Source organism: Schistocerca gregaria, chromosome 4 (genome assembly GCF_023897955.1).
Source record: "Schistocerca gregaria isolate iqSchGreg1 chromosome 4, iqSchGreg1.2, whole genome shotgun sequence".
Taxonomy (NCBI): domain Eukaryota; kingdom Metazoa; phylum Arthropoda; class Insecta; order Orthoptera; family Acrididae; genus Schistocerca; species Schistocerca gregaria.
In genome coordinates this window covers 169,847,551-169,863,500 of record NC_064923.1, presented here as the reverse complement: position 1 = coordinate 169,863,500, position 15,950 = coordinate 169,847,551, and the positions used below count along the sequence as shown (strand labels likewise).

Below are 15,950 nucleotides of genomic sequence, written 5' to 3'. Positions count from 1 at the left end.
AGTTTCTGATCACACACCTTACAGCCCCAACGTGACTCCCTCTGATTTTCGTAGGTTTGCTCACATGACAGGCTGACTGTGAACAGATGATTTTTGTACAGACCAGCGTAGGGAATCGACGGAAAGCAGAGGAAGCTGCCTCCATAATGAGGTTATTGATAAGTTGGTACCAAACCAAAATAAATTCAAAGCGGCAATTGTGCAGATAAGTATCCGGAAAACATGGCTAAATGAGACAAATAAAACTTTTTTGTTTTTCACCGTCATTACTATTTCGTGATCGATCGGCGGTTCAAACAAACAGCTCTCTTAGAAATCTTTTTCGACACAGTAAAATGGAGCAAGATTTCTGAATTTCTCAAAATAGTAGGTATAAGTTGGTTCGACCTATCTAATGAAGAAGTGATGAATATACATAGACGAAATAAAATGTAACACGAAAAAAATTCGGGAATACATTAGTCTAGGTGACATGTTTAAGTGATTAACACTGCAAGGTCACTGGTTAATGTAAGGGCGAGATAAGCCATGGCAAAGCTGAAATCACATTAATAAAAGAGGTAAACGCCAGAATGTTGAATGCAAGCAAGCAGACATGCATGCTTTGTGTCGTACAGGTGCGAATGTCACGTTTTATGATGGAGTTTCATGCCCGTTGCACCTGGACAGTGACTACAGGGATGGCTAATGCTGGTAGTGAAAGATGCTGGAGTTGTTTGATGATGTCCCGTATATGCTCGGCTGAAGATAGGCCAAGCAACATGTTGACACTCTGTAAAGCATGTTGAGTGACAATAGCCGTATACGGGAGAGCGTTATCCTGTTGGGAAACATCTCCTGGAATGCTCTTCATAGATGGTTGAAATACCAGATTGACGTACAATTCTGCAACCAGGGTGCGGGGCATAACCACTCATGCTGTCCTGCGAAACTGCGCTCTCGGTGTGTGACCAGTGTGTGTAGCTCGCAGACTCGTAGGGGGCACATCCTTAACTGGGTTCCTTCTAACCAGCAGACGGTCATCACAGGCACCCGAAAGAACCAGCTTTAACCAGAAAACACAACAGACGTCGATCCTGTCCTCCAATGAGCTCTCGCCTGTCACCACTGAAGCTGCGAACGGCTGGGCGTCTGGCTCGGAGCTGTCCTCGAAGTTACCGATTTGTAGCAGCTCGTTCCGTCATTGTGGCGCCCACTGCTGCTCAGATTGCTGCAGCGGATGCAGTACGATGCGACAGATCAACATAACGGTCTTTGCTCTCGAGAGTGCAACGTGGGCATCCTGCGACTGTTCATTCTCGTGGCAACCGGTGCCAGCATTTATGAACAGCGGCTTACATTCCTGCCAAGTCTTTCTGCAATTTCACAAGAGCTTCTCGTGACCCTACTGCACGACTCGTTCACAGCGAGGAGTTAATAATGGCGTTATTGACGCGCAGAGAGCATTATTGTCTTACATCAACTGACGTTACAGCGTGTAATTAAAGCAAACCTGACTTGCATCGTCATAGTAGAGCTAATAGCGCCACCCTTAGACGACTGGCGCCAAATATGAATAGACATCATCTTTCAGATGTAGAAACATGTCTATCTACTTTCGTTTGTGTCACACAAATTCTTATAGAAATGGGGATTTTTTTTCGTCAGTGTGTTAAAATTCAGGAATGTGATTAAACTTGAGGGTAAAATTATATAAATCTAATGATTTGTTTATGACATTGCTCCCACTGTCAAAATGAAAAAGAATTACCAAATCTGTTGAACTGAGTGAACACTTTAACAGGAACAGAATATGGACTGGGAATAAACAAAACAATAAAAGCGATGAAAGTAATGAGGAATAGTGCAAATGAGATGTGCTATAAAAGAATCGAAACTTGGTATTACCAAGAGGACGAAGTGAAGGGACTCTGATATGACGGAGGCAAGGTAAAGATTGAACGTAACGAGGATAGAAGAAGCAGACTAGCACAGGCAATGATGACCGGCCTCGTTCAGAGGGCTTTGCTACTATCAAACACGGATGGTAATTCGAGAATGAAATTTCTGAGAACAAACGTTTGTACCACAGAATTGTGTGTCGAAGTGAATTATGGACTGTTAAAATATCTAAAGGAAGAGAATCTAAAAGTCTGAGAAGTTGTGTTAGACAGGGATTAGAAATCCACTTCGAACACCTTCTGTAAACAATAAACCAATGTCATATTATGTCCCCCGTTGTCACATCCAAAGTTTTTGTCGCACAAACTTTCCAGCTCTTACTGTCAGATCACTTACTTCATACTTTCGTAGTTATTCTTGTTGGCAATAGTTAGTGACTCACCCTGTACAGTTAAGTAAACTTCTTTTATTAATTAGGGACAAATTAATAGAACATGAAAAGAACTCAACGTATATTGGGATGTTCAGACCTGGAGGTTAGAGTGTTAATGCAATCACAGATAGATTACCAAATTGCATGTACACACGTTCCAGTCTAGTAGAAATCTAAGAAAGAGTCCTTACATATTTAAGGATCTACATGACATAGTGAAACAGAAGCATTTATTGGAGAAGTTATCTTCTATCTCTCAAGGCTTCGCACTAAGCTGTTTTGCTGTATTTCGATGGAACTTTTTTTCTTCTGACACTCCCAGAGTGTATTATCCTTGTCCATGCGATGCAGCTGAGAACGAGATGAACCGTGGTTGGTTAACGTTCGTACTTAGGAAGGTATCAGATTCCTGCTCGTCTGAAATTTTGGAAACAAGGTAGTGCTTCTAATTACTGGTTGGATCGCACCTTTATGACAGAATGAAAGAGACCAGTCTTCCACCTAATCTTTCCCCGTCAGTTGGAGGATCCGTAACTTGAAATCTGGATGTGATAGACCGACATTAATTACAGGGCCAGAAATATTGGTCACCTGTGGCAGCTGTCGGCCCTGTTATTGTAAATGAAACCTACATGAGCTGGGGCATGTGCAAAGGAGATTCTCGTATCACAGAGCCATAAGCATTAATACTAAGCTCCAAGTCGAAGCTCAAATGTAGAAACTCATCATCCAAACAGCCTTGAATGATCCAATGGTACAGACCGCCATGACGCCTTCAACCGATGGGTGTTGCTGAATGCGGATACGGAGGGGCATGTTTTTAGCATATCGCTCTGCCGGCTGCTGTGAGTTTTTGTAACAGAGTCGCTACTTCTCAGTTGGTCATCTGACGGGAACCTATCTTAGCACTGTGGCAAGGCCATTGGCCAAATGCAGAAAGAACAATGGTGTTCGAGAATCGTGGTACAGAGGTCGCAATAAGAAGTTGTGGACTTAGCTTCTTGACGAATACTTGTACACGGTTAATATTGTCAGCATGTTTTTAAGTACTACGATGAGATCAAAACAGCAAATTACTTTTGTTAAAATTATGGTATAACGTTGCTGCCGTTTACGCCAGCTAACCTTGATAATGCTAATTGACAGAACCTAGTAGCAAATTGTGCAAAATAAAGGACAGCTGAAGGTTTCACCACGAACTTTATCAGAGACGATGGTCGGAAGAACTGTCTCAGTATACAGTGAAGGAGAAGGTGAAACAATCGTTGCTGAAATTAAAAGCAAGAGTGGTAGAATTAGGAATGCATTAGGATTTCAACTGTTATATGTAGAAGAGAGAATGGATGGATGGAAGAGAACACTGAAGGTCATCATGTGGGAGAGAAATTTTCTGGTGATGCTGCAGCAGAGGAAACTGGAAAAGATGTGTATGACGTAGAGGAACGAGTATTAGACTGCGAATTAGGAGAATTTAGCAAGTGGCCGTTACTCTGACGCGGAGTTGCAAAAACATGGAAAGTTTCATTAAAACTGTAAAACTTAATTTATTGTATTTGCATGTCTGTCAATGAACAAATACTCTAACGGAATAAAGTTTTTCCCAACTTTATATTTATCTATACTGTCTGTTAATGACGCGTGAAAATGATTTTTTTTCAAAGTGGGGTGTATCTGTTTTACGGAGTGGACTGGGAGGAAACTGATATTCGTGATATTCTCCGGGCCGGAGGATGGATGGGTACGCGCCTTTCGTATCAAAGGACACGTAACATTCAGTGCAAAGCAGATGGCTTCAGCTCGCTAAAACTTGATTTCACGCTCCCTCGTGTGAAAGTCCCCCTACACAGCATTCGACCCTCGCGGAGGAAAGACGCCATTGTGTCGGGGCAGGGAAGCCTTTACAATTAGCCAGTTGAAAACTCCCCTGGGGTTCACCAGCGTACAATGCCGCACGGCCGTACCATCTTAATTGCCTACCCAGCCGCGGTGAACTCGCGAGTCCCTGGTGAGTGCTGTTGACACTCGCTGTAGAGTCACATGGCTACGTCAGCATGCTCAGACGCGTGTGATCTCGCGAGAATTTAGCTGTGGGCTAGTGTGTAGCATTCCCTAGGTTTGTGCCGAAGTGTGCACCTTGAAGCATACGATGGGGAAACTACGAGGTGCCAAGATTTCTTTATCTGATTTCTGTCCCATTCGTATACAATGTACATGAGTGAGTATTTGATGCTATTCATGGGTAAAACGTTAACTGTAGTAAAAGTCTGTATTATTTAGACTATTTTCTGCACGAATCTAGCTACGTTTTCGTAAAATGTAGGAATAGTCCTATGCGTAAAAAGACACTAAGGCCCCAAGTTATTTGTGGTCACTGGAAGACAGAACTCGTGCACTAGTTTGTAGTTGCCTTGTGTTATGGTTGTGTGTCCCTAGTAATCAAAGTTAGCCGAAAATACAAATATAAAGCTACAGACTGCAATCGATACAATTCTCTGAAATGCGTCTTCGCGTATAGAGAGAAATGCAACATCCATCGTGTATTGCCTCATGCATTGCCTTACATCCGGTCGCATGTCTAGCCGTAACGGTGACAGATCACCTGTTAGGAACTGTACATACTTGTGGCCTTTTATTAAAGCCCCGTTAGAAAAGCGGGGAGCATAGATTACGTCATCAACGGCTTGAGGATGCCGAAGTATCGTGTTTTGTATTATGCATTGTCTTACATCCGGTCGCATTTCTTGCCATAACGGCGGCAGCTCACCTGTTGAGAACTGTACATACTTGTGGCCGTTTTATAAGGCCCCGTTAAAAAAAGCAGGGACCACAGATGACGATAACAACGGCTTGAGGATGCAGAAGTTAACGGAAACCATGGAATAAAAGGACACCAAACATAGCTACAGGGCTTCGACCTGTACTGAAGAAAAAAGAAGGCACGATAATTTCTCCACTCTTACGGATCAAATTTTAGTAGATATTCTAAGAGAATTGTATCTGCTATACCATATAACCCATGGTCTAATTTCTTCTGATGATTTCCCAAAACACCTTGTCCAATACGCTTCCAGGTAAAAGATGTTTTGCTTCACCAGCCATTAGATAGTAAAACTTTTTAAGGATACAGCATATAGAAATCTGGACTTGCTGCAACACGATCTTTTTTGTATGGCGTTTCATGTCGTCGGGAGTCCGTTGAGAATGTCACCTATGGTCCCTGCTTTTCTGACGGGAGTTGTAAACGGCCACAAGTATCTACAGTTCCTAAAAGATGTGCTATCGCAGTCATTCCAAGACATATCACTGGAGATAAGACAGACATTAGACAGTACACCATGGATGTTGCTGTCATTCCGAGTAACGGAATATAGATGGAAAACACATAACTGCCTGTACGCTCAATCACCCATATAATTTCTAAAAGTTTCCTGAGATTTAAATTGAAGTACAAGGCCGCTTATTTTAATTAAACTCGCAAGTCAAAGTCTACAAATGTTATATGTGACTGAGCGCACGTACAACATCCATCGTGTATTGCCTCATGCATTGCACCCGGTCGCATGCCTTGCCGTAACGGGACAGATCACCTGTTGAGAACTGTACATACTTGTGGCCGTTTGTTAAATTCCCGTGAAAAAATCGGGGTCCACAGATCACGTCATGATCGGCTTCAGGATGCATAATTAAACGAAAACCATGGAATAAAAAGACGTCAATCGTAGCTACAGGGCTTCGGTCTGTAATGAAGAAAAAAGAAGACACGATAATTTCTCTGGCTACAAACTACGGATTAATTAGAATGAAAAGATTAAGTAATCAACGAATTGGTAACAAGTTCGGAGGTGACAGGGAAAGCTAAAACTTTTAAGAGCCAAAGGAAAAAGGCGCACCATATATGCAGTTGGGGGTCAGTGAAATGAAATGGGAAGATAATGATACCTGGTCAAAACAAAAGAGACGTCAAATTAATCCTTAAGGAAATTAAAAACACTGGCGTGAACATGAATACAGCAGTGGTAATTCTAGTATTAAACGCAGGCGAGTGAGCAGGTAGATGGGAAGAGTACGTTTAAGGTCTCTAAAAGAGAGAGGGCTTGTCTGGTGGTGTGGTAGAACATAAAGGGGGTACAGTATTAGAGTCAGAGTTTATCAGAAGAATAGGAAACTTTCCTTCGGAATTTCTAAAGTTATTGGGGGGAGTAGTCAACATAAGGATGAAGATGGTTGGTGAAATTTCTGCGACAGGACACATACCTGCAGATTACCTTAAAAATATCTTCCACACCACCTAGAAGATGCCAATGACACATAAGTGCGAGAGATATCACTCAGTTTGTCTAAAATCTCATGCATCCAAGTTGAAAACAAGGATGATACCGAGAAGGATAGAAAAGAAAATAGAAAATGTGTTAAAAGACAATCGTTTGGCTTCCGGAAAGTAGAGGTACCAGCAAAGCTGTTCTGATATTACGATAGATAGTGAAAGCAGAACTTGAAAAAAATCAAGATAAGATTGTAGGATTTGTTGGCGTGGAAATGGCGTTCGACTATGTAAAATGGTGCAACATGTGCAAAATTCTCAGAAAAATACAACTATAGGGAGGATGGATTATTATAGATCTGTGCAGGAACCGAGATAGAACAAAAGGAATGAAGGTGGATTGACAAGGAGCTGAATTAAAAAGTTGTAAGATAGACATACAGTCTTTCGCTCCTGCTAAATAATATAAACACCAATAAAGCAATTATGGAAATAAATAAAATCTCCATGAGCGGGATTAAATTCAGGGTGAAAAGGTACCATTGCTAAGTGGAAGTGAAAAGATTTACAAGATGTGCTGATTAAATTAAAGAGTTCAGAGTATGTATCAGGAAATCGATGAAGAATGGTTAGCAGGAAATTTTTCTTGTTGTGATAAGTCTTCTGACTGGTTTGATGTGGCCCACCACGAATTCCCCTTTTCTGCAGACCTATGTCTCTCACAGTAGCATTTGCAACCTACACACTCAATTATTTGCTGGAAGTATGCCAATCTCTTTCCCTACAGATTTTATCCTCCATAGCTTCCTCGAGTACCATGGAAGACATTCCATAATGCCTAGACATATGCCTTATCACCTTGTCGTTTGATACTATCGGACTTTTCTTTTGCTGGAACGCCCTTTTTGCTAGTGCTAGTCTGCTTTTTTTCCCACCGTGTTCCGTTCGTCCAGGGTTGTTTTGGTGCTTAGGTGACAGAATTCCTTAACTTCATGTACTTCATGACCATCAATCCTGATGTAGAGTTCCTAGCTGTTCTCATTTCACGTTACTTTCGTCTTTCTTCGATTTACTCTCAGTCCAAGTTACTTACTTATTAAACTGTTCATTCCATTCAACAGATCCTACATTTCTTCTCCACTATCAATGAAGACAGCAATGTCATCAGCGAATCTTAACATTACTAACTTTACACCTTCAGTTTTAATTCCACTCTGGAATCGTTCTTTCATTTTTCTTCTTTGTTTCTTCGCTGTACAGATTAAACTGTATGGTTGAAAGACCACATCCTTACGAGCTTTTTAATACGTGCACTTGGTCTTAATCTTCCACTGTTATTGTTCCCTCTTGGTTCTTCTACATATTGGACACTACCCATCTTTCCAAGAGCTTTCTCTGGTACCGCGCGCGGCGCAATTTGAGTCCGCGCCAGACGGCATAGATGTTGCATTCCCCTAGAGGTCTCTGGACCATACGCGCCTTAAGCCGTGGCGGCGCTCCTCCTGGTCCACATTTAGTGTGAGGGCCGCCCGCAGTGGAACACATGGTTTCCAGTGGCCAATAGCGGCGCCCCCGATCATGTGTTTAAGAGTCTGTCTGTGACTTCGCCAGTTTCTAATAAAGGAAAAAGAAGTTTAGCCAGACAGTCTAATCTTGCTTGCGTCTCCTAACATATCGCCTTGCCTTAGACGACGTATTTACTTTCTTGTTTTGAATACGAGTGGACGTGGTTTCTTGTGAATCTGTTGTTCCGATTCTGTTGTCATTCGTTAGGTCCTTCGTTGGTTGTGCCCGTCCTCTCCCGTTGTGTTGTTGTTGACGGGTCGCTCCTTGGGTCCCGAGGCACTTTCCATCACCTTAAGCTCGCGACCGTTCCCGTCTCAGATACAACACTTTCTTTTTCAGTTTTATTCATTTTTGTATACAGACATTTCGCCTTATCTTCCCTGTACTTCTTAATTATTTCATCCCTAAGTGTTTTGTATTTCTATATTCTGAATATCATGGAACATTTTTGTACTTTCTTCATTAGTCAATCAGCTGAAATATTTCTTCTGTTACCCATGGTTTTTTAACTGTAACCGTCTTTGTACGGAAGTCGTCCTCTCCAACATCGGGGATAGCCGTTTTCACAGATTTCCGATCCGCTTCCACTGATATGTCTACTTTGCTGTTCATTACAGCAGTATCTGGAGTCTCAGAGAACTTCCAGCACAAGTATTCATTCCTTAGTGCTTTTGTATATCACGTCTTAGCGCAGTGATTCTTTCTGACTAGCGTCTTAAGCTTCAGACTGCTCTTAATCAATGCTAAACAGCGGTCAGAGTCTGTAACTGCCCAGGTGTAGGCCTCACAATCTAGTATCTGATTCCGGAATCAACTGATGTCTTCCTCTACCTATGGGTCTTCTCCAAGTTTACTTCTTTGTCTTGTAATTCTTGAGCACAGAATTCATTGTCACTATCTTAAATGTATTGTATAACTCATTTAGTCCTTCACTTCTGTCTTTCCTATTATGAAGCCCATACTTTCCCGTAACCCTTAATTGTTATCGGTCCCCTGTAAACGCATTCTAATTCAACATGCCTATTGGATTTTTATCTCCCTTTACATAGTAAATTTGTGTAACAGTATCCTCATATACGTTCTGTCACTGCATCTTCTGCTGGCGACCTCGACATGAATATTTAAACTATTGTTTTCGGTGTTACTTTCCTATCGATACTGTTGAGAATGACCCTGTCAGTTAACTGTTTATAGTAACTCTCTCTCTCTCTCTCTCTCTCTCTCTCTCTCTCTCTCTCTCTGTGTGTGTGTGTCCTACCTTTCTATTCATAACGAATCCTACTTCCGTTATACCATTTTCTTCTGCTATTGGTATTACCCTATACTAGTCTGAGCATAAATGCTTGTCTTCTTTTCTTTTCACTCCACTGACGCCAATTACATCTATATTGAGTCTTAGCATTACCCTTTTCAGATTTTCAGGCTTCCTTATTACGTTCTAACTTCCGGCATTCCACGCCTCGACTCTTAGAGAACCGAATGTGGGACTAGTCCGGAAACTTTTGCCAATGGAGCGATCATCAAGACATTTTTTGGCTTACAGGGCACGTGTGCTGTAGATGAATGTTATTGAATGTGTTTTTAATGCAGTGTTTTCCATTGCCTTCTGCAACCTCATATCATTGATCATTGCTCATTTTTTTCGCATTTTTGGAGCACTTTCCCCACTCCAGAGGCTGGAGGGGGTCCTGAATTTCTGTTCTCGCCTTCACCCACGTTGACACAGGCGTTGGCATATGACGGTCACTCCTTATGCCGAAAGTCTTCGGCCACCATTGCTGAAGATTTTTATTTAAAACGTAAACAGTGACAGAGTTCGAACCCGGCACCAAGGATTATTTGATAACTAATGAAAGACGATACCTCTGGCGCTAAACACAACATCGAAGTTGGTGACCAGGAAGCAGACAATAGCAATGGAGCAAAACAACGCGTGACGAAGCAAAGACGACATAAAATGCAGACCAATCAGGCAAAGAGAACGTTGCACAACTATCAGATATAACCTTAATAAGCGGAAGAATTTTCTGAGGAGACACGTTTGAAGAACGACGTTGTATAGCAGAAATGTATGAATTGTTAAGTACCCGGGAAGATGAGAATCTAAGACGTGGAGATGTGGTGCTACAAAAGACTGATAAACATTAGGCTGAGAAATAAGAAATGAGGATTTTCTTCGCAGAATCGAGGAAGAAAGGAAAACATGAAAAACAGTGTTAAGAAGCCAGGGGATGAAAGGACTTGTGTTAAGAACTCAGACGATAACTTCCATGTTACTAAAGGAAGTTGACGGGGGTAAAAGCTGTAAGCGGACAGAGATTGGTATACATCCAATAAATAATTGGGGACGTAGGGTACAAACGCTCCCCTGAGTTGTAGGACTTGGCACAAATCAGGAACTGGTGACGGGCCGCATCAGACCAGTCAGTGGCTGACGACTTATGAAAAGAAGAAGTCTCAGCTGTATCACCCGGCTTTATGGAATAAAAACAGGTAGCTCTTCTAATTGATCAACAAATCTGCAGGAGCTTCAGGTGGTCACATGTCTTTAGGGCTAGAACTATGCAGCTCGTAGAGCATCGCATATCAAGTACTTCGTGACACTGAATTCACTGTCAGAAATGTATGATTACGTCGTTTTGTGGTGTAATAAATATGCATCTAACAACAACATATCAAGCTCTTAGCAAGTGTTGAAAGTGATGGCCGGCCGTGGTGGCCGAGCGGTTCTATGCGCTACAGTCTGGAACCGCGCGACCACTACGGTCGCAGAATCGAATCTTGCCTTGTTCATGGATGTATTTGCTGTCATTAGGTTAGTTAGGTTTAAGTAGTTCTAAGTTCCAGGGGACTGATGACCTCAGAAGTTAAGTCCCATAGTGCTCAGAGCCATTTGAGCCATTTGAAAGTGATGACACACTTAAAGAATGCATTACAGGATCACAATGTATCGAAAATCCCCGTTATTAGAGACTGAAAGCTAGAACTCTTTTAACCGGATATTAAGTTTGCAACGGTCTTTCGTGCAACAAACTACACAGAAGAGCCAATGTAACTAGTACACATGCCTAATATCGTATGGGCCCATGCGAGCACGCAGAAGTGCGGCAACACGAGGTGTCATGGGCTCTAATTAATCCCGAAATAGTGTTGGAGGGAATTGACACCATGAATCCTACAGGGCTATCCACGAATTCACAAGACTAAGAGGAGATGGAGATCTCTTCTTAACAGCATGTTGCAAGGCATTCCATATATGCTCAATAGTGTTCATGTCTGGGGAGTTTAGTGGCAGCGGAAGTGTTTAAACTCAGAACAGTGTTCCTGGAGCAACTCTGAAGAATATCCGGACGTATGGGGTGTCGTATTGTCCTGCTGGAATTGCCAAAGACCTCCAGAATGCACAGAGGATATCAGACTGATCCGGCAGGATGCTTACGTACGTGTTACGTCTCAGAGTCGTATCCAAACGTATCAGAGGTCCCATATCACTCCATATGCACACGCCCTCAACCGTTAAGAGCCTCTATCGGCTTGAACAGTCACCTGCTGACATGAAGGGTTCATGGGTTACTGAGGTTGTCTCCATAGGCGTACAGGTGCATCTGCTCCATACAACGAGACTTGTCCGACCAGTTTTCAGTCATCAACAGTCTAATGTCGGTGTTGACGGGAACACGCGGGGCGTAAAGTTTTCTGCCGTCCAGTCATCAAGGGTATACGAGTTGGCCTTGGGCTTCGAAAGCCAACAACGCTGAGGTTTCGTTGAACGGTTCACACGCTGACACTTGTTGATGGCCCAGCATTAAGATCTGCAGCAATGAGCGGAAGGGTTGCTCTTCTGTCACTTTGAAAAATTCTCTTCAGTCGCCATTGGTCCTGTTCTTGCAGGATCTTTTTCCAGCGATAACGATGTCGGAGATTTGATGTTTTGCTGAAGTCCTGATAATCACGGTACTCTCGTGAAACGGTCGTGGGGGAAAATCCCCAATTCGTGGCTACATCGGAGATGCTGTGTCCCACCGCTCCTTCACCGTCTATAACACCACGTTCAAGTACACTTAAATCCTGATAACCTGGCGTTGTAGCAGCAGTAACCGGTCTAACAATTGCACCAGACTGGTGTCTTATACGGGCGTAGCCGACCGCAGCGCCGTATTCTGCTTTTTACAGATACCTGTATTTGAATAGACATACCTATACCGGTTTCTCTGGCGCTTCAGTGTACTTGTGTAGCCTCCTAGGAAAGCAGGACGCTTTGCACAGACTACAGACAAGCTTTTAAGTTTTACCTTTTTTTTTTTTTTTTTTTTTTTTTTTTTTTTTTTTTTTTTTTTAAAGGTGCCGTTACTGACCTCAGACAAATGGCTAAGAGCACTATGTGACTTTACTTCTGAGGTCATCAGTTCCCTAGAACTTGGAACTACATAACCCTAACTAACCTAAGGACATCACACACATCCATGTCCGAGACAGGGTTCGAACCTGCGACCATAGCGGTCGCTCGGTTCCAGACTGTAGCGCCTAGAACCCCAAGGCCACGCCGGCCGGCTGACTGACAGCAAACGATTACAGACACTGGTTTTGACAGAGAAAAAGAAAAGAATTCAACGTTTTGTCGATGATAATATCCTTTAGAGAGAGAATGCTTTGGGACTTAGGAGCTAGGTAATTTCAAAGAAGCCATTCGAGCGTTAGTTCTAAGTATTCTGGAAAAACCATGGAACTGCATTTCTGTAGGGACATATGGTAATCCTCACGAAAGTGGAACCAATGTGTTAACAGTACGTAAGGACGCTGGGATTTTTATTTGTTTCTGCCCATTAGTTGCCTGTGTCAAGGGCGTGAGTCGTGCTTGGGTTGTTCTGTTGGAGGAACAGGTGCCGTTGAAAGGCGAAGAACCCTCGTACCAGTACCAGTCCGGTACATAATTTTAGTCTCAAAAGATCTACACACTCCGTATAATTTTGACGCTATAGTACAAGATTTGATATCCAAGACCATCGGAATTGCGAGGCACGCTAATTAATATAGAGAGATCAGCATCAATTGTAGTAATTACGTACTAAAACCACAACCGGTTTGCGGCGCCGTCTGGCCCGACCTCATGTTATGTGTTAAAAATACAATAACTTCATACACTTGCAGATATGATTTTAAAATTCCGAAACCGTTCGTGGTTTGAATAAACAATTAGCACAACTGTAGCGGATGTCTCCAAATTAATTGAGACAATAGGTTCGAGAGACTTGGTTAATGTAGAAATAACAAACTTCGTTTCTCTACATCCGATGTTAGCAACTACCGCCCTATCTCTCTTCTGACTGCCTTATCCAAAATTCTTGAAAAAGTAATGTATTGGAGAGTAGCTTCACACCTTTGTAAAAATAAAGTTTTAACAAAACATCAGTTTGGTCTCCAGAAGGGTTTTTCAACGGAAAATGGTATATATACTTTCACTAATTAAATATTAAATGCTCTCAGTAACCGATAGTCACCCATTGGGATTTTTTGTGATCCATGAAAGCCTTTTGATTGTGTAAATCATGGAATATTTCTAGATAAGATCAAGTACTGTGGTATGAATGGGACAGTGCTCAAATAGTTTAAATCATACCTAACAGGAAGAGTGTAGAAAGTTGAAATAAACAGTTCAGCAAAAATCTGGTGATTTCTCAAACTGGGGGACAATCAAGAATGGGGTGCCTATAGGTTTGGTCCTGGGCCCTCTGCTGCTCTTAATATATATTAATGACTTGCCATTCTATATTCATGAAGACGCGAATCTGGTACTTTTTGCCGATGATACAAGTATAGCTATCACACCAAACAGACAAGAATTAACCGGTGAAATTGTAAATAGAATGACACCATTAATAAATATAGACTTCGATCAAAAATCGGTTACTCAAAATTTCTAGGTGTGTGCATTGATGTGGGACTGCACTGGAAAAAAACACACTGAGGGGCTGCTGAAACGTTTGAGTTCAGCTACTTATGCTATTAGGGCCATTGCAAATTTTGGCGATATACATCTGAGTAAATTAGCTTACCGCGCCTAATTTCACTCTCTGCTTTCATATGGCATAATATTCTGGGGTAACTCATCACTGAGTATAAGAGTGTTCGTTACACAAAAGCGTGTAATCAGACTAATTGCTGGAGCTCATCCAAGATCATCCTGCAGACACTTATTTAAAGAACTAGACATCTTCACTGTAGCCTCACTGTATATTTATTCACTTATGAAATTTGTTATTAACAATTCGAACGAATTCAAAAGTAATAGCAATGTACATGGCTACAACACTAAGAGAACGGATGATCTTCACTACTCAAGGTTAAATCTAACTTTGGCTCAGAAGGGGGGAAATTATGCTGCCGCAAAAGTCTTTGGTCACTTACCTAATAGCATCAAAAGTCTGACAGATAGCCATATAGTATTTAAAAGGAAATTAAAAGAATTTATCAATGGCAACTACTCATTAGATGAATTTTGGGATATAGTAAGTGGGTAATTTCCCATCCCTCACAAAAAAAATTAAAATTTTGAGTGTCATGTAATATTTTGTGTAATGTAGTTTCTTGCATTGACACCTTTTATTAACCTGACGCGTTGCACATCATTACGAAGTGTCGTATTCATGATCTATGGAACACGTACTAATGTAATCTTAAGTCTAACGGACAATAATTGTGAGTAAACTTGGTATTAGCAGACCGGCACAAAAGAGTCCTTTGGGCGTAACTCACCAACGACTGTGAGGCGGACCCTGGAGTTCCTGGAGGCAGAGAGGCGGAAGTCGACGCGGCAGCGGTAGACGGCCTCGTCGCTCTCTTGGAGGCGGCTGAGGGTCAGCTCGGCTGGAGACTCCAGGGTGCTGAAGAGGCCGCGGTCCGCCACCAGCTGGGGGTGCTTCCAGTGCGACTCCACCGGCGCCGACAGCCGCTGCCGCGCGTCGAAGCTGCAACGAGTCCCACACTCAGCGACAAAGCCTGTTGATGCTTTACTAATGCGCTGCTGCATACTTTTTAAGGTAACTACACTACTCCACCACTCACTGGGAGAGATCACTAGGACCTACGTACCATATTGTAGACCTGTTAAAACCGTCACTTTCTCCAAGTTATACGTCGCTTAATTAGCTGCTTTCAGATGCAACGAGCTTGATCGTCACTATTTCGTATAATTATTGACCGAATTAGAAAATTTGAAATGCTGTCTTGAATTGCTCACTAAGCAATAAACTCATACACTCTAAGGAAAAAGAAAAAGGAAGAAGAATATGTTTCCATACAACAAATTATCTGGATGGGATGCAAAGCCGTAGGTGTGCTGTATGTGTATAGACAGACAGATTATTAAAATTTCAGAACAAGGGTAATGATTTATTCAAGAGAAAAAGCTTCACAAATCGAGCAAGTAAATAATGCATTGGCCAACCTCTGCCCGTTATACCAATATTTATTTGGCTTAGTACAGATTGATAGAGATTTTAGGTGTGTTCTTGAGGGATAGTGTGCCACATCTGTCCAACTGGCCCGTTAGGTCATCATAATCCGAGATAGTTCGACGGCTCTGACAATAATGCTCCAGAGTCCTCAATTACGGAGAGACGGGTGACCTTACGGGCTAAAGCAGGGTTTGCAAAGCACGAGGACAAGCTGTAGAAACTCTCGCCATGTATAACGGGGTTTTGTTGAGTAAATGTAAGCCCAGTGTGCCTTTAGATGAAGAGCAAAACGGGTCCTACAGTATCGTCGACGGACAGCTATGCTGTAAGGGTACCGTGAATAAAGACCAAAATC

General features: G+C 42.3%; 1 protein-coding gene across 1 annotated transcript in view; it reads right to left on the bottom strand.

Annotated features, from left to right (window-relative positions):
• The window catches only part of LOC126267503 (nephrin-like), an 880,351-nt gene that overhangs the window by 364,795 nt on the left and 499,606 nt on the right, over nucleotides 1-15,950 (bottom strand). Inside the window, exon 3 of the mRNA XM_049972800.1 lies at nucleotides 14,895-15,106. Coding sequence (XP_049828757.1) covers nucleotides 14,895-15,106 — 212 coding nt within the window. The remainder of the gene's footprint in view (nucleotides 1-14,894; nucleotides 15,107-15,950) is intronic.